Source organism: Ailuropoda melanoleuca, chromosome 2 (genome assembly GCF_002007445.2).
Source record: "Ailuropoda melanoleuca isolate Jingjing chromosome 2, ASM200744v2, whole genome shotgun sequence".
NCBI classification, from domain to species: Eukaryota; Metazoa; Chordata; class Mammalia; order Carnivora; family Ursidae; genus Ailuropoda; species Ailuropoda melanoleuca.
In genome coordinates this window covers 765,434-787,557 of record NC_048219.1, presented here as the reverse complement: position 1 = coordinate 787,557, position 22,124 = coordinate 765,434, and the positions used below count along the sequence as shown (strand labels likewise).

Below are 22,124 nucleotides of genomic sequence, written 5' to 3'. Positions count from 1 at the left end.
AAAGCCAGACCACCTCAACTTCCCAGCCACATGAGCCAAGAAATGCCCTTTCCTTGTGGGTTATGCCAGCTTGAGTTGAGTTTTCTGGCTCTTATGACCAAAAGATTCCTGTCACAGACACTATTTTCATCTGCATTACGTAGACGAGGAAGCTAAGAATCAGAGAGTTTAACTTGGCTACTCAAAGATCCACAGCTCTGATTTATACGCAACTAATAGCAATTTATATGCAACTAATGAATCATTGAACATTATATCAAAAGTAATGATGTTGGCTAACTGAATTTAAATTTAAAAAATTAAAAAAATAAACACAGGTCTGTCTGACCTGCCAGTCTGCTCAAAAATAGTCATTCCACCGTGACTCAAAGCCCAGGTCCCCAGGAGCCTCTAATATTTGTAGTAGAGTGTCTTCCTCCCGGGAAGACTCTGCAAAGGCCAGGACTGGACATTATGAAGCAAAGAGAGGCTAGTTTGGCTGCCTCCTGACCTCGGGCTGACCATTCTGCAGAACAGTTTAATGGGTCACAGGCCACGCTTGGGAGGATTTATTTTCACATGGCCCAGTGGTCCAGATTCCAGGTCTGTGCTCCCCGGAATGTGGTGAACCAAGGACAAGTGGAGAGGTGTTCCCAGACAGGCACACATTGTCTCCAGGCTCCTGGATCCAGGACAGCATGAGTCGAAGGAGGCGAGAGCCCGGAGGCTTCATTTCAAGCAAAGAATGCCACGTTACACACACACACCCTCCCCACTGTATTTACCAATTTTTCTTCAATTATTCTATCTTCATGTCTTGTCTTCTTTTTTTCTACATCTCTTCATACAAACATTTTGGAATTATTTACAAAAAATATATACAAATGAAATATAAATCCAAAAATGGAGCATCAGACCTCAAGACTCAGTAAACCATAAACTAGAATAGGAACTGAAAACTAAGGGAATGGGGATGGACTGCAGCACCAAATGCTAAATGGGATATTTCACAACACCTAAGGTTGAGCTTCCTGGTGGCCAAAGCAAAAATGGGAAGCTACAATATGTAGTTTGGAATATCTAAGCAGTGTGGACAGACACAATCTGCCCTCAGAGGAAACAAAGCTTTTTCCAGCACTTAGCCCAGAAGGAAAAATTTCACGTGTGTGTGTGTGTGTATAGAGGTGATACTGAGTAGTGTCATGCACAGGTGTCCCTAGCCACGTCCCTGAATGTACATGCAGTAATGGATTTTATAAGCCTACTTATTAGAGTGCCCTTTGAAAAAAAGCCAACAAAATAGTCCCAAATACAACTCAGTGAGAGCCTTTCAAAAACATGGAGGCAAATGCAACTTTCTGATCATTTAGCTTGATCCCATGGCATTTCCCAAACTGTTTCTCGGCACCCCAAAGTTTTATGTGGCATTCGAAAGTGTTCTGTGGGAAATGGGTTCCACGGGCAGAGAAGGTCAAGATAAAATCAGGATTAAACATAATCAAGCAGGTTTTCTAACAATGGGATTTCCAAGAGCTTTTAACACTCCAGCATCCATGTGAATCTCCCAAGTTCAGGTGAAGGATACATTCTTTCCCATGTTTGTCTCTGGAACGCTCCTCTCCACCCACCCCCATTTTTTCAGGAGGACCTTTGAAGAAGCTCACAGAAAGCTAGAGATGCATGGACACAGTTTGAGAAATTAAGATCTGGAAGAATGGGTGAGCTAAACTCCAAGTAAAACCTCTCTCCACCAGGCGTTTAATAGAGTTGGCCAACTGATATGGTCTAAGGCCATGACGTCTGATGGGGACCAGGCTTCAGGTGCCCTGCTACTCTGGTGATGTAATAAGAACACCTCTTCCTCAAATCCCTCTTTTCCAGGGCTCACATTCTTGAAGTCCACACAACTGGAGGACACAGGAAAGAGGTTACAGAAGATGAAGACAAGGACCTCTCAGAACCCATGAGATGCTCCATCTCCACCATGAGGGGAAAGGTGTGCTCCCATCGGGGCCTGGGCCAGGTGCAAAGGTGGGGTTTCCTTTGCCCATGGCTCAGCTTCACGGAGCTGAGGGAGGACTGAAGGGGATGGGGTCTTGGGACTAGATCTCTGGACGTAGACAGAGGGGATCAAGGAAGAATTCCAAGTTGAAGTCTGAACTAGAGCTAGCCAAAGAGATAAGAGGTAGGAGGGGCAGGAAAGTAAGTTTAGAGGTGGCAGCGGGAAATGGGTCCAGAGCCTAGCATCCCTGTGAATTCAAAGAAAATGTGGCCTTAGGGGATCATTACCTGATTTCTGAAATCTCGGGGAGAGACGCTCAGTGATGATTCTGAGTTGGTCAAAAGTGGCTTCATCTACTGCTCATCGGCTGACAGTTGTAACCTTTGTGGCTTAAAGCAAAATCATCAACGACTCGGCCTAGATCCAGGTTTGGGATCTGAACCACCACATGCTCCCCAGCCGAAATGGCAGCTAGAGAGATAATGTGTACATCGAAACTTTGAAAGGGCCAGATATGAAAAACGCATGTCTGGGGATGCACATCCCAGGACTGCTGGTAGTGTTGGAAAATTGAAAAGCCTAGACATGGTCCTCATGGGAACTGAATTCACGACAATATGATGTATTCGTGTGACAGAACACCCCACCACCTTCACAAATGATTTGAAGTAGGTGTATTAATATGGAAAGAAACGTACGATAAACTAGTAGGTAAAAATACAGATTATCAAAATAGAAATAGCAGCGCCCCATTGTAACAGGCAAACATTTTTTTCGTGTTAAGTATGCAGCAAAAGAAGTCTGAAAGGAGATCTCAAAATTAAAACGGGTTCTCCGTGGGCTGCTAGACAGCTGATTACTGATATTCTTTTTCTTTTTGATCATCAGCAATTTCATTGTCTATAAATAAACACGATTTTTTTTACATAATTATTTTTTTAAAAAACAGGAAAAGAAAGCAAAGCACAGTTTCGAACTTCCTGCAGTTGGTGCCCAAGGCACATGCTGTCTCTCTTGCTTCATCTCTCCCTCTCCTCCGTACTTGATCTTCCTTATCCTCATACTGTCACTTTGTTCCAAATGCCACTCCTCTGTCTCCCCCAGCAGCCCATCCTCAGACCCACAGATGCTCTGAGGGAGGTGGGGGTGTAGGCGGCGGGGTCCTGATGAGCACAGAGGCAGGAATTCGGGGATAAGGGTGTGAGCTGAGCCACCAGTCAGCTCAGGGCAGAGAGGAACAGGGACGATGGGGCGTCTGGCTGGGGCACAGCCCTCTGTGGCCACTGGAATGTGGAGTGAGAGTGGGTTGGCCAAGATCAGAGGTCAGGCATGGATCAGACAGTTTGACCTCATGACATTGCTGTTTTCTCACTCCTTCCCCAGTGAACTTGAGACAGGGCCTAAAGCTCAGATCAGCAGTGTTTTTGCAGGGTGTGGGTCCGTGATGACCAGCACGGTGAGCCCAGGTGGTCCATTGGGAGAACTGGCTCTGGCTTCCCCACTCGCAGTGGGCTGTGAAAGTCTAACCTCCCTTGAGGCCATACTGCTCACACTCCCTAGAGCCCCAGGGTTGTATGAAGTCACCAGATGCAAGAAACTGCACTTCAAAGGAAAAAGAAAAGAAGTTTCACAAAGAACAAATGAGTTCATATTTGTACAGCAATTAAAAAAAAACAAACATTTTCTTTGAAGAGTTGGAAGGACTCGAAGCTTTCAAATTCTCGTATTACAGGAAGCACAAACATAACACGGAGCAGAATGAGAATCCTAGATGAATTCTCACGTTAAGTCTCTAGGGACACTTTGTACTTGCCCTGACACAGTGCGGCTACAGGTTACGCTCAAGGTCCTTGCACACATTCACTCCTCCTTGCGAACCACTGGCTGAACAGATCACCCGAGTGCCTTATCTCCATGTCCCTGAGAGAGATCAATGACACTGAGGTCGGTTACAAAGCAAGGTGTATACATTACTGAGTCTTCCCTGAGCAGAGTTGGATGGAGGTGGGGGCTTAAGTAGTCTCCCACAATTTCCTACAATGTTAATGTTTCCAGTTGATCAACTTAAAATTGGAGCCTCAATGAAGTTGAAATGACTTGCCTAAGGTCACACAGCTAGTAAAGAGACAAGCCCTGGATGTTCAAGTTAAAGCCAGTGCAGATGATAGATAAGCCAAATCACCTTTAAGAAACAAAGGGTTGGGGCGCCCGGGTGGCTCGGTGGGTTAAGCGTCCGACTCTTGATCTCAGCCCAGATCTTGATCTCAGGGTCATGAGTTCAAGCCCTGTGTTGGCCTACTAAAAGGAAAAGAAAAAAAAGTGTTTCCCAAGCTACAATGGTAGGATGCAAGAACCATGACAGAATGTGCTGTTAAAAGCCCTCATTCTCAGGGGCGATAGTCAAAGGAGCTTTCATACTCTACTTTCTATTTTCCCGTAATATTTGGGCTGTTATAACCAATATATTTTCTTCTTTTTAATATTATTTATTGATTTATTTGAGAGAGAGAGCAAGCAAGAGAGAGAGACCGAGTGGGGTGAGGGGCAGAGGAAGAAGCAGGCTGTCCAGTGAACAAGGGAGCCCCACATGGGGCTCGATCCCAGGACTCTGGGATCACGACCTGAGCCAAAGGCAGACGCTTAACCAACTGAGCCACCCAGGTGTCCCCTGATATACTTTCTTAATGGCGGTTGCCCATTGGTATCAAAAGGTTCTTCTTTAGGGGCGCTTGGGTGGCTCAGTCGTTAGGCGTCTGCCTTCGGCTCAGGGCGTGATCCCGGCGTTGTGGGATCGAGCCCCACATCAGGCTCCTCCGCTGGAAGCCTGCTTCTTCCTCTCCCACTCCCCCTGCTTGTGTTCCCTCTCTCACTGGCTGTCTCTCTCTCTGTCAAATAAATAAATAAAATCTTAAAAAAAAAAAAAGTTCTTCTTTAGACACTACCTGTAAATAGCTTCCCTTGGTTTGATATCAAGGTCACCCAGCGACCTTCTTGATTATCTGGCTTTCTATAGAGCTGGCTAGCTGGAGTGCGGGGGGCACTAGCCACACTGACATCATTGTGTTGTCCACCCGATTTTCTATTTCTCATTATAAATAATGCAGCTCAATAAATTTTTCCTCCTCCATCCCTAACCCTTCCTAGGGGCTGGCAAACCCAAAGGAGTAGTATATGATGTGAGTCCAAGCAGCGAAAAGACAGAGTCCCTTTGAGCTTAGAAACACACAGGCATTCGTTCACTCTTGGCCATGTACAGGCTGATTGTCTTATGACGCTTGACCCTGTGTCAGACAGCAAGTAAAGGCTTCTTTTCTTCATCTGTTGCTATGTTACTCAGAAGTCTTTCTCATGCAAGGGACAGAAATCCTACTTGAGCTGGTTGAAGAGTAAAAATAGGGGTGGATTTTATAGGTTAATATAACTAAAAAAATCCAAAGATAGAGAGCTATCTTTATGCAGCAGGTATGGCTGGATCCAGGCATTCAAACAATTGTCATCAGGGTTTCTGATTCTCTTCTCATCTTTCTTTTGTGCTGGCCTTACTCTCAGGCAGGTTCTCTGCACCCTGTGTTGCTAACAGCCCCAGGGTTCCATCCTCCAGTTTGGAGACCTGGCAGTAAGAGAAGCTTCTGAACAGAAGTTCCGGAGTTGAATCTCATTGGCTTGGGTTAAGATCACATGCCAGTGTCTGAAATCACCTGCAGCCAATAGGATGGAATATGCTGATCGGTCTGCCCGGAATCACATCCCCTTTCCCCTTCCACAGAATGGGAACCATACGGAATGACAGTGGTCAGCAGTGGTTGCCTCAAAGAAAAACAGGGCCCCGGAAGAGGGAAAATGGATGCCGGGCATGGGGATACAACAAGACACCCAGCGTCAGATCCGAGGCCCCCTTCAGCTTGATCTGGGGGGAAACATTAGTGGAAAGAAACAACCAATTGTCAAGCTGAAGGCCAAGAAGAAATACCTTGGCAGAGGTCGAATTTGGGGATTGAATTTTGGAGACAGAAGCCTGGGGTGTGGGGGTGGGGCAGGGTGAAGCAGGAGTGCAGGGCCTGCCCCTTGGGGTGGACGGAAGAGTTGAATCGAAAGAGCTAGACTCTGCGTGGACCTCAGCAGGTGACATGAGCAGTGAAGGACCATCCAGCAGGTCCTCCTGGAGTCGATGAGGCCTACGTGAGGGAGTGGATTGTGCCACCCCACCCTCTGATGTTCAGGGCAAAGTGGGGGGAATCACATTTTCTTAACTACCCACTGCTTACGTCCGTCCATCCCACCTGAGTCCTGGTAGGTGGAGCCGGCTGCCGGGAGGCCGCACGAGCTGGTGAGGTTGAGTTCCTGGGAACCTGACCTTGGGTCCTGGTAGATTCCACAGGGCCCTGGCCCCATGGAAGTCCACTTGGGAGGCTGCCAGCTGGCGTGCCTGGACCACACCCTGTCTTTGCTCCCGGGCCTCACAAGTGCCTCCCTTGCAGGCTGTGCCGGGACCCCAGGAGACGGCAGAGGAGGGCCCCTGGCACAGGGCTTGGCTCAAAGTAATCCCAAATAAAGGGCAGCGGCTATTACAACCCCAAAGATGTATGTGCCTAACGTACAACAAATGGCACCTATAGTTAGGCATTTGGAGGCAAAGCGGGCCCCGAGTGTGACGCTCGTGAATCCGTCGCTGTCCCCATCCAGCTGCTGGGACGAAAAAGGAACTGGCTATAGTAGCAGGTGCACTGAAGACCCACGAGCAGTTTGGGTTTGGGTTTTTCTGTGTCGGCCTGGGCTTTCTTCCCCTCACCCTACAGCCCGCCACCCAGAGTTTTCTTTCCCTTCATTTCTCTCTTTTTCACAAGGCCACCTGTTGGCATATGTGCTCAAAGCGCAAAACCGTTTCCCACCCATCTTGACATCTGGAGAGTTTTGTCTGAAACCTGGCTAGGGTGGGGTTTCTCCAAGTGGGTTCCCCCGGCCACCGGCCTCAGCATCATGATGAGATGTCTGTTCACTGTACCCAGAGATTCTTAGATCCCATCCAGACCTGCCGGCAGATCACCGTCTTTGAGTTTGGGGTCTAGGGATCTGCATTTTTAAAGGCTCCAGGGGCGGGGGGGGGGGGGGGATCCTAATGCATCTCAAAGCTCATCAGCCCCCATCTTGCTGGCGCTCCTGAGGGACGTGGTCCCAAGAGGAAAGTCCTGACTCACAGCGTGGGCCCTGCCCCATTCGGCCTTCCTATCGGGCAACTCCAGGACTCCAGGTTCACGAGTTACTGATTAACCCTAGGTTTCGAGAAAAGAAATAATAACTCGAGAGAAGACATAAGCCAAGAACCAAGCCGAGCACCCCCAGGAGAGGGATGCTAGACGGCCACTGTCACCAGGCGCCTGACGAGGAGGAGAGGGCGGCTGAGACGCCCGGCCTGAGGCCAGACTGCATCCAGGTCCCGGCCATGCTGGCGGACACCCCTTGTCCACGTCCTGACCTGCCACGTCCCGCTGACTCCGTGCCCAGAATGGCTGGGGCCGAGGTCCCGCAGCAGCCAGCCTCGGAGCAGCCCCAACCCACCTCCACAAGAGCCACCGCCACCACCCCCAAGGTCGCGGGCCCTGCCGGGGGGCACAGCGGCTCCGCGGAGGGCGACATGGAGTGCTTGGTGTGCCGGGAGCCCTACAGCTGTACCCGGCCTGCCAAGCTGCTGGGCTGCCAGCACTCCTTCTGTGCCGTCTGCCTCAAGCTCCTGCTGTGCATACAGGACAACACCTGGTCCGTCACCTGCCCACTGTGCCGCCAGGCCACCTCTGTCCCCGGCGGCCTCATCTGCAGCCTGCGTGACCATGAGGCCGTGGTGGGGTGGCTGGGCCGGCCATGCCCGGAGGTGCGGCTCTGTCCTCAGGGACTGGCAGATTCGGCCACCTCGGCGGCAGGGCACCCCGGCTTGGTGGGAGAGGATGGGCAGGACGTGGCAGAAGCCAACCGCGTGGCGGCCCGGCACCTGGCCGTGCAATTGCTCCTCCTGGTCTTGCTCGTCTTCCTCATCCTGCCCTTCATCCACCCGGGCATCATCCGGTGGACGCTCGCCTTTGTTATCACCTTGGCCCTGCTAATGTCCTCCCTCTTCTGCTGTCACCCTGGCAGCCAGGGCAGCTGCTGGCCCTCCCCCAGGACTCTTTTCTGCAGAGGACGGAAGCACAGCGAGATCTCTTCCATTGCCTGAGTGCGCTCCGAGTGGACGGCACCTGCTGCCTCTTGGGCCCCATTAGGCTGACAGTGAACAGGTGAAGGGGCTCTGAACGAAGGCTGGTTCCCTTGGGGGATTACATGCCAGCGGGACTTGCAAGCCACAGCCAGGTGGCTGTGTGGGTCAAGAACTAGGTACCCGGATGATAGACTTACGTCTGCCCAGGGCGCAGCACGTCTAAACTGTGCGGGGTCGGGGACAGCGGACAGATTACTTGGACGTCACAAGGGGCCTCGTGTTCCTCTTACTCTAATGCTCCTGGCTTTTCTTTATATACGTTGATGAACTTATTGCGGAACAAATAGAACCAAGGCGCCGTTTCTGCAATTTATGGAGCTGGTTTTGTTCTCTCGCTTTGTTTTGGTTTGGTCTTTTGTGTTTGGGGCAGTCTGTTCAGATCTGTGGCTGTGACACATTTTTCCTCCTGGGAAGTCAGAGACCGTGGGAAGTCCTGTGCAGCCCGCGTCGTGCCCATCCACCTTGACAAAGGTCCTGGTGGTTCGGCTGTCGCCTGAGTCACCCCCAGGCTTATAGAGAGAGAATTTGTGTGAAGGAGGGGTTCTGAGGCTGCCGAGGGTCCCACATTGAGTCGGCAGAGTTGGGGAGGGGTGGAGAGGATGTAGGGGAGTCTGGGAAATGCTCCCAGCACCCCCCACCAGATTGCCCAGCCCCATGTCATTGGGCTCTGGCTTCACAGAGAATCTCAGGGTTACAAGGACTCCCCCCCCCCGCCTCCACCCAACAGCAGGTCCCAGTGCCCATAGGATGTGCGGTCCCACTACAGAACCAGCTCTCTACGGGTGTTGCTTTTCCTTATGATTGCATTTCAATTGCCATCTGAGCTTTTGTCATAAAGATAAGAGGCCCCATAAATCCAACGGTTCTTGACAATCACCCATCTCCTGCCTTGCCCTGACAGTCACAGTTGTCTGAAACGCTGCTCTGGAACATAGAGGAGGCTTCTGCTGGAGGGAATGACTTTCCATGGTTGCCAGGATTGGGTCTCAGCCAGAGGGGGGACTTCGGGGTGCAGGGGAGTGGAGGTTGGGAGATGACGCTTTGTTTCCCTCCAAAGGCCTCATAATTGGGAAGCAGACTTGAAACCTCAGAGGGGCTACCTGGGCTCAACCTGTTGTCCTTTCCCCACCCCGCCTGGCCTCCTGGGGGGATGACAGGTGCAGGATGGGCACTCGTTCATGGCGATTGTACCTCTGTCAGAGAGGGGTGACAGAAGTCAGCCGCTGGGGCCCAAAGGCATGATCCTGGCCCCATGGGTATGTGTGACCCAGCAAAATGCTTTGCCTCTCTGCGTTTCATTTTCCCTGGAATGAGCTGATTGGGTGGGATTATTCCTAAGACCCCCGAAGCCCAGGAACTGGGGCACTGCTGGGCCCCTGAGCAGTGGACAGGAGTCACATCCCCTCCGAGCTCACACGGAGAAAACTCAAAACAGAAGGATGTATGCAAATAGCTGTTCTTGAATTCTGGGTGCCTTCCTTCATTTCTTGTAAAGGTATTTCCAGGGCAACTCTGGGTTACCCATGCTATTGTTACTCCTCGCAATGAGAGTGTGTGTGAGTGTGTGCACAAAGGCATGTGCCCGCTCTTAAGCCAAGGCCAGGTGGGCTGGAAGAACACCCTGTCTCCCCAGGATGAGCAAATGATGGAAATCATTCAGCAATTCCCGAGCTGGCCTCAGGCATGTGCTGTTTGGGACAGTTGCCAGTAGGATAGGGAAAGAACATTCTCTCCCCACTCACCTCCACTCACATTCCATCTAGTTCTTGGGCCCTCCACCAAGGATAAAACCTCCACCCAGGTTTTAGTTGCCAATGACAACCCCATTTGTACCATCATAATGGCGGGCACGTATTTACTGAGTACTTATGACGTGACAAGCTCCACGCTCACTGCTTTACATGAAGTCTTTCGCGGAGTCTTCCTAACAACCTTATGAAGTAGAAATCATCTTGCCAATGAAGAGACTGAGGATCAGATAGGTAAATTCACCTGCCTAAGGTCACACAGCCAATCACTTCCAGAGCTCCCCAAGGAATTAATCCAGAGCTCTTTCTGTTCCATCAAGCTGCCTCCTTTGCGTGCTGTTCCAAAATGACCAGGAAGCTGGTTGCCGCCGGTGGGCTTGCAAGGGAAAACAGGGAACTAACCTCGAGAGGCTCTGACTTCCAGTGGTCAGGTGCCCATAGAGGCCACAGAATTCCAGAACCTATGGTCTACACTAAAGAAAAAGAAAAGGGGCACCTGTGTGACTGAGTCGTAAGCGGTCCAGCTCTTGATTTTAGCTCAGGTCATGATCTCAGGGTGGTGAGATCCAGCCCCATGCCGGCTTCCCACTAAGCATGGAGTCTGCTTGAGATTCTCTCTCTCTGTGTCTCTCCCTCTGCCCCTCCTCCTGTGCACTCTCTCTCTCTGTAAAAAGAAATAAATAGGGGCACCTGGGTGGCTCAGTCAGTTAAGCATCTGCCTTCAGCTCAGGTCATGTTCCCAGGGTCCTGGGATCGAGCCCCACATTGGTCTCCCTTTTCAGTGGGGAACCTGCTTCTCCCTCTCTCTCTGCTGCTCCCCTCACTGCTTGTGCTCTCTCACTCTCGCTCTCTCTCAAATAAATAAATAAATAAAAATCTTTTAAATAAATAAATAAAATCTTTACAAAAAAGAGGAAAAAAAAGAAAAGAATTATAAAAATGGAATGGCTTCCCTATATAGACTTTTACTACCCAGCCCCAACCCTCCTCTGCAGGAAGCTGCATTGACACATGGCTCCCAACCAGCGGGCCCTCCATCTCCTCAGGGCAAAGACGTCCTGACATTGCTGTCTTCACCCCCTTGGAAGCCAGCTAGTCCCAAGCACCTTCTGGCCCCTGGCCTTCTGCGCGCGGAGGGCACTAGAGGCCACTATTGGTGTGGGCTGTCCTGGAGGGTGGGGGGGAGAACAGAGACACAGCCAGCTCTGTGAAAGGATGCATGTGGAAGCAACCAGAGAGGCAGGCCTAAGCCCAAAGCTAAGCTCTGACCCCGTGTGTGACCAGTAGAAGTTACAGAACCTCTCTGAGCCTCACTTTGCTCACCTACAAAGTGGAGGAGGATGCCACAGCCCTCCCAGGGCCCCCACGAGGATTCACAGCACTACTGGATGAGAATCCCAGACCCTATCGGGCTACTTTTTCCCATAATCAATCAGTGACCCTCGTGGGTGAACGGGCTTCTTGGGGCCTGTTCAGTGTGATAGTGGGCAGGGGGCTGGCCTTGATAGTGGGGTGAAGCCAGTGCAGAGGGGGAGCATTGTTCAGACCAGTCTGGTAGAGAACTTGCCGCTTAGGTCCTAAGGATGAAGAGGAATTGCAGGGAGAGGCCAAATTTCATCCTTCTCAGACCATCTCCCTATTCTGTGGCTTTGGAGTCAGACTTAGCTGGCTTGGTTCTAGCACCCCCATTCACGAGCTGCCTCGCCTGCCTGGGGCTCAGGTTCCCTGTGCATGAAGCAGAGGTTACAGTGCATATCTCATAAGGCTTGGGGGGGTGTGATGAACTAGCCCGTGGCCGGGCCCTTGGGATCACAAGGAGTTGAAGAAGGGAGGGAGAAGACAAGGAGAACGAGATGGGTTGAGTTCTAGAAAGCTCTAACAGGAATGATGAGGACAGGCTCATCTTAATTTATTAATCTTATTGATAGGGGAGTCTACTAAACCTTGGACACTAGACTTCATCTCTTCTGTTATCACCCTCGGCATCAGCAAGATCTTCAACAATAATTAATAAAATAATTGCGAACGTGACCTGAACGCACCACGCAAAGCGTGTGTCATACGTTATCACATATGCTATAAGGTAGGTATTATTATTACCCCCCAAATCACCAACCGGGCTGCTGAGGCACAGAGAGGTTAAGCAAGTGGCTCAAGAGCGCGCAGTGAGACAGTGCTGGAGCCAAGAGTGCACCGCAGAAGTCCACCTCCAGAGTTTGGACTTTGAGTCACTTAGCTGTATCTGATGGAACGTTCCCCGCATATCATGAGTGTTCATGGTATGTGGGTGCCCCCACCCACCTAAAGAATTAACAAGAGATAGGGTTCCTCCATTTGGTTACACCTTCCTGACTTAGTGGGTCTTGGGATACAGGGTTGTGAGAATCCCCCGTCCCATGACCCACAGGCACTTTCTTATCTCGCGTTCACTGTTGGAACCTCTTTTCAACCTTTTTCAGGAAGTTTTTTAGCCTTTGTTAAAGCAAAGAATTCTTAGTGGCAGAGGAAAGCGTTTCCAGGAATGAGGGACCTGCCTGCCGTTTCTCAGGCTGTAGGAACAGCATAGAACACATTCAAAGAGACGTCAGATCCAAGTTTTTGCATCTGCCTGGGGCTGTTCTTAGGAACTTTATATTCTTGTCTGAATATATTGAAATCACCTTTTTAAAGGTGGGGGGGAATATTTCCTGGGTCAATAGAGAACTCTCTGAAGAATTCAGAACACTCTGGAACCTAGGATCCATCCATGCATTTATTCAACAAACATTTATTGAGGACCTGCTCTATGCCAGGTATTTAATCTCATTCCATTAGGAAGTTTGATGAGGAAGGAAAACTACTGTATGTCGAGCGCCTGATAGTGCTTGAATTGTCTCCCTCTCAAAAAGAAAATATGTTGGAGCCCTAACCCCCACTACCTCAGAATGTGACCTTTTTTGGAAATAGGGTTTTTATAAAGATAATCAATGTAAAATGAGGTCCTTGGGATGGACCCCAATCCAATATGACTGGTGTTCTTCTAGAAAGGGGATGTGTGGACATGGAGAGAGACATGCATGGAGGGAAGACAAGGTGAAGACACACGGGGAGAACGCCATGTGGGGATGAAGGCAGGCCGAGGCCATGTTTCTACAAGCCAAGGGATGCCAAAGGTGGCCAGCAAAGCGCCAGAAGCTGGGAGAAAGCCTTGAAAGGGATTCTCCCCCAGATGTCTCAGCAGGCGCCAACTCCGCCAACACCAGGTTCTTGGACTTCTAGCCTCCAGAAATGCGAGGGACAATTTCTGTTGTTTAAGTTGCTCAGCTAGGGGCATCTTGTTAGGACAGCCCTAGGAAACCCTACCGCCCCTATTCTGTGCCTTTCCTTGCACGGTGCCCCGCAGCTGGGCTACATCAAGTTCAGTCTGTAACTCACCCAGAGTCTTGTAGCACATAAGTGGCAACGTCGGCTCAAGTCACGTCTCAGTGGCTTCTAAGACTATGTCCTACCTCTTCCATTTATGGATGGGAAAAGGAGGCTTAGAGAAGCCCAGGGACTTCCCCCCAAAAAGTGCCCAACATGTTAGAGATGGAGTTACGTTCATCACCCACATTCCCTAAATACCCTTAATCTTTGCAACAACCACCTGAGAATTACTGAATTATCATCCCCGTTTCACACATTAAGGACTTACACCCCGGAGTATCACTGCCTACATCTTGCATGTGCTTTTCTGTACATATTTCACACTTTAAAAACAATTTAAGCCCCACATAACAATGCCGTGGAGTCTAAGCAGCTGGAGGACAGACTCAGTGTGAAATGGTGCCCAGGGCTAATCCCACGCAAGTCTGTCTGCCCCAGGCTTGCGGAGCTTTGTGGGTTACTCTGGAGAGAGTCTAGTGGGAGTCCTGACTCTACTTGCTGGCTGTATGAATGAGTTCCAAATCTCAAACTGTCTGAACCTTGGTTCTCACATCTACAGAAAGGGAAAATCATCACACTCACAGAATTGTAAGCATCAAACTAGGGCACCTGTAGAGACCACAGAGGATGTGCCAATTACCCAAACACTAACTGCTCAAGTTAGGCAAAAAGTTGAGTGTACAGGCTCACTTAACCAAGTGCTGGCAAAGGCAGTCAGTTTCCTGGTGAACCTTGGTAAGGATGACGCTGGGGCCAGGCCTTCTCCATTCAGACTGTTGCTCCTCCTATCTGCCTCCTTTTCTCCTTGCATTTGGGTTTTGTTCTCTCCGACCAGCTTTTTCCAATAGCTTGGAAACTTGACCATCTCCTGCTGACATCTTCAGGGCTTCACCTCCAGAAAGAAAGAGACAAAGTTTCTTCCTTGGATAAATGATGACAAATCCCAAGGAAGGACTCTGATCAGTCCTCCTGGGTCACATACCCTCCTCTGTGGCTAGCAGGCCTGTGACTGGCAGCCCCAGTAGAATCTTGGGGTGCGAAGGAGGAGGACCTGGAACATTCTGCTGTTTGCAGAAGAATGAGGGGCACTGAGCTGATGGACCGTAGTTGATGGCCTGCAGAGAACCTAGGTGTGTGTGCCAATCCCCCACTGTGACCCCAGCTGAGGAGAGGTGACCTTCCACCCTGATGGTAGTTCTCTTTGAGGGGCTGGCCTCTTCCCCACCCAATCTCTGTCCCGGTGGGTTCTCATGGTAATACCATATTTGTCTTTTGAGGGTAGAGTTTGTGTCCCAAACCTGCCAATCACAGCACCGTGTGCCCTGGCCACAGTGTCTGGTTCAAGGCTAAGCCAGTGACAGCTTTATCCAGGAATCTTGCTTGCTTGCTAAGCTTTACCCAGGAATCTTGCTGGAGCTACCTGGAGGGAGTGTTTTCTAAGCTGGTAGAATGTTTGGCTTGACTTTCCGGTGGCAGTCTTGCCACTCACAAGGGAAAGATTTTTCTACTGGTAAAGTCAACCCAGAGGGAAGCTGAGCCCAGCTTTCTCTCGAATAGAGAGAAGTTCCTGATCGTATTATTTGGGTACCCGCATTGGGCATGTCTAAAACCTGATGTTCCTCTGGAGTTTTCAGTAGTTACATAAGGCAGTAAATGCCCTTTCGTTGCTTACGGCATTTTGACTAGGTTGTTTCTCTCGTAACCTAAAGGAACCCTGACTCATTCGCGCATGCTTGAGATATAAGGTCACTTGCAGTGAAAGTTAAGGAGCTGATATGGAGTCAGGTACATGTCAAAGGTGGGCTGCTGGATGCAAATGACTCATGGAGCTAAAACTCACAGACAGAGGCAGAGAGAAGCCTCCTGCCCTGCTTTCCCCAACCACCAGTCTTGGTGGGTCCTTGCTGTTTGTCCATGAGGCCCCTGTCTCCTCTCCTGCCTGTCCATGAGACCCCTGTCATATACTCTCATATCTCTCTTTAAGTAAGCTCACGACCCAGAGAATTCTGATACCTCCTTCTCCCTTCCCCAGTGGAAGATCTGGTGCCTGGTGAGGCCTGTGATCTCTGTTAAACGGAGGAGTGTCTGGGGCAGGACACGGCATATGTGAATTCCTACGGCAGACCTGAGGAAGGGGGTCGGGGCAGCCAAGGCAAGCCTCAGGAAGGTTACAGGAACTGGTTGGGCCTTGAACCAAGGATTTGATTTGAATAGCTGGAAAGAATGGGCTGAACGAGACCACTGCAGGCCACAGGAAGCTGGTCAGTACAGGGGCAGAGAGCAGACCTTTCTGAGCTGGAGATTGGTCAGGGGGAGGAAGGCGGGCCTGACGGCGAGGGGTCCCATATGCCAGGTGGCGGAGGTCCACTCCTGGACAGGGAGGACTTGGTGTGGGAGCGCTCAGAGCTCCTAGCAGCCCTGAAACTCTGAAATGGCAACAGCGGACCCTTGTTGGCAGACCCCAGGGAGAAGGCTGTGGCCGTGAGCATGAAAAAGATGTGTGCACTGGAGATGAGCATGGTGTGGAGGGGGGTACAGCACACAAGGTGCCAGGAGTCCTGGGCTGTTGCTCCACCATGGACCTTGGACAGGCTCCCTTGGGGTTTCCCTTCTAGCCCCTGGCCTCCAACAGCATCCATCCCTGTGGTTTCAAACAGCAGTAATAGTGATATCCATTCATTCATCCATGCGCTCAATCATTCAGTAAGTATTTATTGAGCACCTACCATATACCATGCATGGAGTTAGGTCCTAGAGAGGCAGAGGTCAATAAGACTTAAGATCACTGACCTTGCCCTGGGGCAGACATTGAGGGCTGCCTGCTCAACTGCCCATCCACCCCCTGCCTTAAGAGAAACCTGATTTTTTCTGGGCAGCAAGATGCCCAATCCACACTGGCAAGAGCAGTCTCTGCTCTGGGCCCCATCCTGTAGACAGCCCCACTCTGACCCTCCTCCAGCCATGCCCATCCCCATGGAGAGAGGAGTCTACCAAACCAAGAGGACGTGCCCACCTAAGTCCACACTCTGGATACCTAATATCCCAATATTCCCTGTCCAAGCACCCCCAAGCCCACTTCCAGTCTGCAGGAATGAGCCTCTTCCCTGACCCATTCCCCCAAGAGTGCAGCCAGTACCCACATTCCTAGGTTTGAGGAGTGGTGGTTTGTGGGAGGGGCAGACAGCTCAGATGTGCAGGCTGGAGTGTCCACACACCTATGTGCAAGACCTCATGTGGTATGGGATGGAACTGGGGATGGGAGTGAAGGAAGATGGGCAGTGAGCCAGGAACCACATCCTGGCAAGGAACTCTGATAAGCTGAAGGATTCTAAATGCACGCCTGATCTTCCATGTGATTTTCAAGGTGTATCTGCAGGGCTGGAAGGTCAGGACATGTTTTATTTCTCATTTCATGTTCTTGCCCTGAGCGCCACAAATGTTAGGATGGCCTTGTTCCCACCTACAAGGATCTGAGCCAGTCTCCTTGCCAGAGCCTCACTTTCCCAGACTCCTCTGCAGTCAGGGATGGTCATGTGATACAGACATGTGATCCCAGCAAGGGGGCTTCTGGGAAATCATTTCCACCCTAACCATGGGGAGAGTTCCCTTTTTCCTCTTTTCTCTTCTGCTTTTGAAGGTAACTGCTGAAGGATGCATGCAGCTGAGACCGCTGTCTTTGGACCACAGGACAGAGTGGTCCAACATGCTGAGGCTGATGTACAGTGGAAAGAGTACAGGTCCTTGCTGACATCACTGAACTATTGGGCCAAGTCTGGAACCACATCTCTCTGGATTTTATGTTCTATAAGTCATCAGTGTTGTGATTTGGGCCACCGTGCTGGTCAGTATCTGATAGTCACAGCAGTGGCCGACCATCCTAAGGGAAACATACGTTCTCAAGACAAGTGAGAGAAACCAGCCTGGCTGGAAGACCGCCCTTCTGGCTGGTGACCATCATGCCAGCCCATGGTGAAGTTGACCCAGAGGAAGTTGAAAATTTTTTTCCATGTCTACATACCACTTTTTTTTTAAATTTATTTATTTATTCCACAGAGAGAGATACAGCCAGCGAGAGAGGGAACACAAGCAGGGAGAGTGGGAGAGGAAGAAGCAGGCTCATAGCGGAGAAGCCTGATGTGGAGCTCAATCCCATAACGCCGGGATCACGCCCTGAGCCGAAGGCATAACCGCTGTGCCACCCAGGCACCCCTACATACCACTTTTACTATTATAGTTTTTTGAAAATAATCCCATTATTCTTTGCTTAATTTTTTAAAAGGAAATAGATCACTGTCACACATAAAAAACCATTTGCATTATAAAAAGTGATTTAAAAAGCCTTAAAAAATGAAATTAAGACTGAAAAAGAGACAAAGCAAAAAACAGACTATTGAATACAGAGAACGAATGGATGGTTCCCAGAGGGGAAGTGAGTGGGGGACGGGTGGCACAGATAAAGGGGATGGAGAGTACACTTATTGTAGTGAACACTGAGTAGTGTATTGATTGCTGAATCCCCACACTGCACACTTGAAACTAACATAGTACTCTATGTTAATTACACTTCAATAAACAAAAAAGACTGAAAATAAAAAATAAATAATGCTAAGTATGGGGTGGTATCCTGGACCCGATTCTGGAATGGGAAAAGTTCCTTAGGAGAAAAACCAGTGAATCAAGTCCATACTTTTGTTAATAGTAATTTACCAATATCCGTGTCTTAGTCTTGACAAATGTAACATGATTATGTAAGATGCTAACACTGGGGAAACAGTGTGAAGGATACATGGTTCTGAGGTAAGAATTCTGTACTACCTTTGTAACTTTTCTATCTGAGCTCATTCCAAAATAGAAAGTTTATGAAATAAATGAATAACAGAAGGATCAAATCCTAACTCGGTACTTTGGAGAGCCAAACGCTCTAAGCAGAGGCCTATTCCCCTTTGTTTAAAAGGAAGATCAGCAAATGTTAGAGGAGGACAGTAATATTGATCAGCTGTAGAAAAGAAGGAAATCCTCCAATTTGCGACAAATGGATGCACTTGGAGGACGTTGTCGTAAGTGAAATAAGCCAGATGCAGAAAGACAAATAGTGCCTGATCTCACTCGTGTGTGGAATCTAAAATAGTCAAACGTGGGGCGCCTGGGTGGCACAGCGGTTAAGCATCTGCCTTCAGCTCAGGGCGTGATCCCGGCATTATGGGATCAAGCCCCACATCAGGCTCCTCCGCTGGGAGCCTGCTTCTTCCTCTCCCACTCCCCCTGCTTGTGTTCCCTCTCTTGCTGGCTGTCTCTATCTCTGTCGAATAAATAAATAAAATCTTAAAAAAAATAAAACATAAAAATAAAATAAAATAAAATAGTCAAACTCAGTAGAAGCAGAGAGCAGAATGATGGTTGTCAGGGCCTGGGGCAGGGGGAAGGGAGAAATGAGGAGCGTTGATCAAAGGTCAAAGGTTTAGTTAAGCCAGATGAATGAGCTCTGGAGATCTAATGGACACCATGGCGACCATGCATAACAATACCCTATCAGAGACTTGAAATTTCCTAGGAGGATAGATTTTTTTTATTTAAATTCAATTAATTAACATATAGTGTATTATTAGTTTCAGACTTAGAGTTCAGTGATTCATCAGTCTTATATAATACCCAATGCTCATCACATCACGTGCCCTCCTTAATGCCCATCCCCCAGTTCCCCAACCCCCCGGCTCCTTGCCCTCCAGCAACCATCGGTTTGTTTCCTATGACTTAAAGTCTCTTATGGTTTGTGTCCCTCTCTGATTTCGTCTTGTTTTATTTTTCCCTCCTTTCCCCTATGACCCTGTTTTGTTTCTTAAATTCCACATATGAGTGAGATCATTGGATAATTGTCTTTCTCTGATTGACTTATTTTGTTTAGCATAATACCCTCTAGTTCCATCCACATCATTGCAAATGGCAAGATTCCAATTTTTGATGGCTGAGCAGTATTCCATTGTGTATTTATACCACATCTTCTTTAGCCATTCATCTGTCAATGGACACCTGGGCTTTTTCCACAGTTTGGCTATTGTGGACATTGCTGCTCTAAACATCGGCATGCAGGTGTCCCTTTGGATCACTACATTTGTATCTTTGGGGTAAATACCTAGTAGTGTAATTGCTGGGTCTTAGGGTAGCTCTACCCTACTCTTCCTCAACTTTTTGAGGAACCTCCATACTGGTTTAGAGGATAGATCTTACAGTAAATTTTCTCAACACACACACACACACACACACACACACACACCACACAAATGGTAATTATGTAAAGGTGATGGATTAAGTTTTTTTAGCTTGATCGAGGTGAACTTTTTGCAAGGTATACATATATCAAAATTTTAAATTGTATACCTTAAATACATATAATTTTATACATGAAAGATATCTCAATAACGTTTCTAAAGAGAAAGAAAGTATATATATATATATATATGTCTCCTTTCTGTTTGTGAACCTGTAAGTCAAAGAAAAATGGCTTAAATAGGAGTTTAATTAACGGCCTTGATTAGTAGCTTATAGGAAACGAATAAAAATTGTACCTCAAAAAAAAAACACAAAGATTCGATAGCATTAAACTGTGTTCTCAGTGGAATAAGGCTTGAAGGGAATAACTTTCTCATGTATGATCCAAGGGGATTTTTTTTTAAAGATTTTTTTTATTTATTCGACAGAGATAGAGACAGCCAGCAAGAGAGGGAACACAAGCAGGGGGAGTGGGAGAGGAAGAAGCAGGCTCCCAGCAGAGGAGCCTGATGTGGGGCTCGATCCCATAACGCCGGGATCACGCCCTGAGCCGAAGTAACCGCTGTGCCACCCAGGCACCCCTGATCCAAGGGGATTTAATGCAAGTTCACGTGCGAGCTAAATGATCACACATATCATTGCTGATATAGGTCTCATTATCCACTAGAAAATATGAGACCAGGGGCAAGTACAAAGCATTCTTAGATAAGAAGCAAGCAGAGGTCGTCACCCAAGCCTCTGTGTAAGAGATAACGCATGGAACTACAAAATTATCACCTAACGCTCAAGTACAATGGGGGGGGAATATTAACCCATATGGCTTTGACCCCAAACTCCAGCTACTTAGTTTCACCAATTCCGATTAATTGGGCCAGTTGATGGTCCAATTAACAAAAAGATGTTCAGTTCTCCAGGTCAAAGATGCCTTGGAAACACAAACAAGAGATGGCTCAGCAATATCACAATATCCATGGTAACCACAAACCGTGTGCAGCGCCCTCCACCCTGGGCCCGCTCTGAGTGTGTCCCGTCCTACCCCATGGCAGTTGTTTATTTCTGAACATCGTTAGGAAAGAAGGAACCATAAACAATCTCCTGGGTCCTTCAGTCTCAAGGTCAGCATGAGGGCATCGTAAGGATACTCTACAGGAAGGGGTGTGGGGCTGCTCTCAGTGACATCACCCCTGTAATTCAGTTCCATTCAAAGAACACCAATGCCAGGCCAGTGCCACCTACATCCTGGAAGGACAGACATCTAGGAGATATAATAAAGAACCCTTCTCCTGTTGGGAATTCATGATCTGAAACCCTCATCTGAACCCGTGTTGATACTTAAGCCTGTGGAAGGGCAGGGCAGAATCAGCCAGGTCTGACATCAAGTCCTTACTCTGCCATCTGGTAGTTCGGTGACACTGGCCAAGTTATTTAACCACTCTGAGCCTCAGTTCCTTCCTTTTCGAACTGGGGCTAATCATAATACCAACTGCATACGATTGAATGATATAAAGTAAGGATGGAAATCATGTAGAGCCAGCCACAGGGTAATATTCCCGAAACAGTAATGATGCTTATTTCTATAATTTCTAGGAGAATCAAATCCAACCATTTAGTTGTTCCAAACCTGACTGATCATCAGAATCACCAAGGGAACTTGTTAAAAACATAAATGTTTAGGCTTCCACACCCCTGAAAAATTCGACCTTGGGTAGGTCTGGGGTTTGGCTCTAGAGTCTATGCCTCCATTATATACTTTATTTGTGCCTAGCTTGTAGTAGGCACTCAACAAATACAAGCCCCTTCCCTGGCTTCGATATTGTAACAGCTTCCTAACCGGTTGCCTGTGTCCATTCTTATCCCTCTGTTCTTGCAAGGAGCCAGTGGGATCCTTTTAAAAGGTGAGATTACATCACACCACTGCCCAGGACCTTCTACAACTCTCCATCTCATGCAGAATAAAATCCACGGACCAGGTCCTACAACAGTGGTTCCTGAAGCTAAGGACACATTAGAAATACCTGGTGAGCTTGGGAACAATGCCTATGCATGGCCAGACCCCAGGCCAACAGAATCAGAATCTCTGGGGGTGGGGCTCAAGTTGGATGGCCAGATAAAAAAACAGGACACCCAGTTACATGTGAATTTCAGATACACAACGAATAATTTTTGCATTCATAAAATTCTAAACACCTACGGAGTGCCCAGCACAGTCCCTGGGGCTGGGCACACAGCAGAGGACAAGGCAGCCGAGACCCCCACACTCAGAGTTTTTAAATTCTAGAGGGGATGGCAGAAAGTAAACTGCAAACAGGAAACCTTCAATCATTGAAGATTCACAGATGCCACCCTGAGTGGCGACCCTAAGGGAAAGCTTGAAACAGGTGTAGGAAAAGGAAGGTCTCAGGGCAGGGTGCCAGGCAAAGGAACCTCAAATGCGAAGGCCCCGAGACTGGCCCAAACTTAGCATTAGACAAACTTA

General features: G+C 48.7%; 1 protein-coding gene across 1 annotated transcript; it reads left to right on the top strand.

The window, feature by feature from the left end:
- Positions 1 to 7,301: 7,301 nt before the first annotated feature.
- On the top strand, positions 7,302 to 8,186 carry RNF186 (ring finger protein 186). Its single transcript, XM_002915652.2, has one exon. The coding sequence runs from the start codon at positions 7,329 to 7,331 to the stop codon at positions 8,184 to 8,186; it is 858 nt and encodes a 285-aa protein (XP_002915698.2). The 5' UTR covers positions 7,302 to 7,328.
- Positions 8,187 to 22,124: the final 13,938 nt, after the last annotated feature.

Bases quoted from the DNA above. Each gene is read 5' to 3' on its own strand.
- RNF186 (XM_002915652.2), top strand. From the start codon at position 7,329: ATGCTAGACGGCCACTGTCACCAGGCGCCTGACGAGGAGGAGAGGGCG.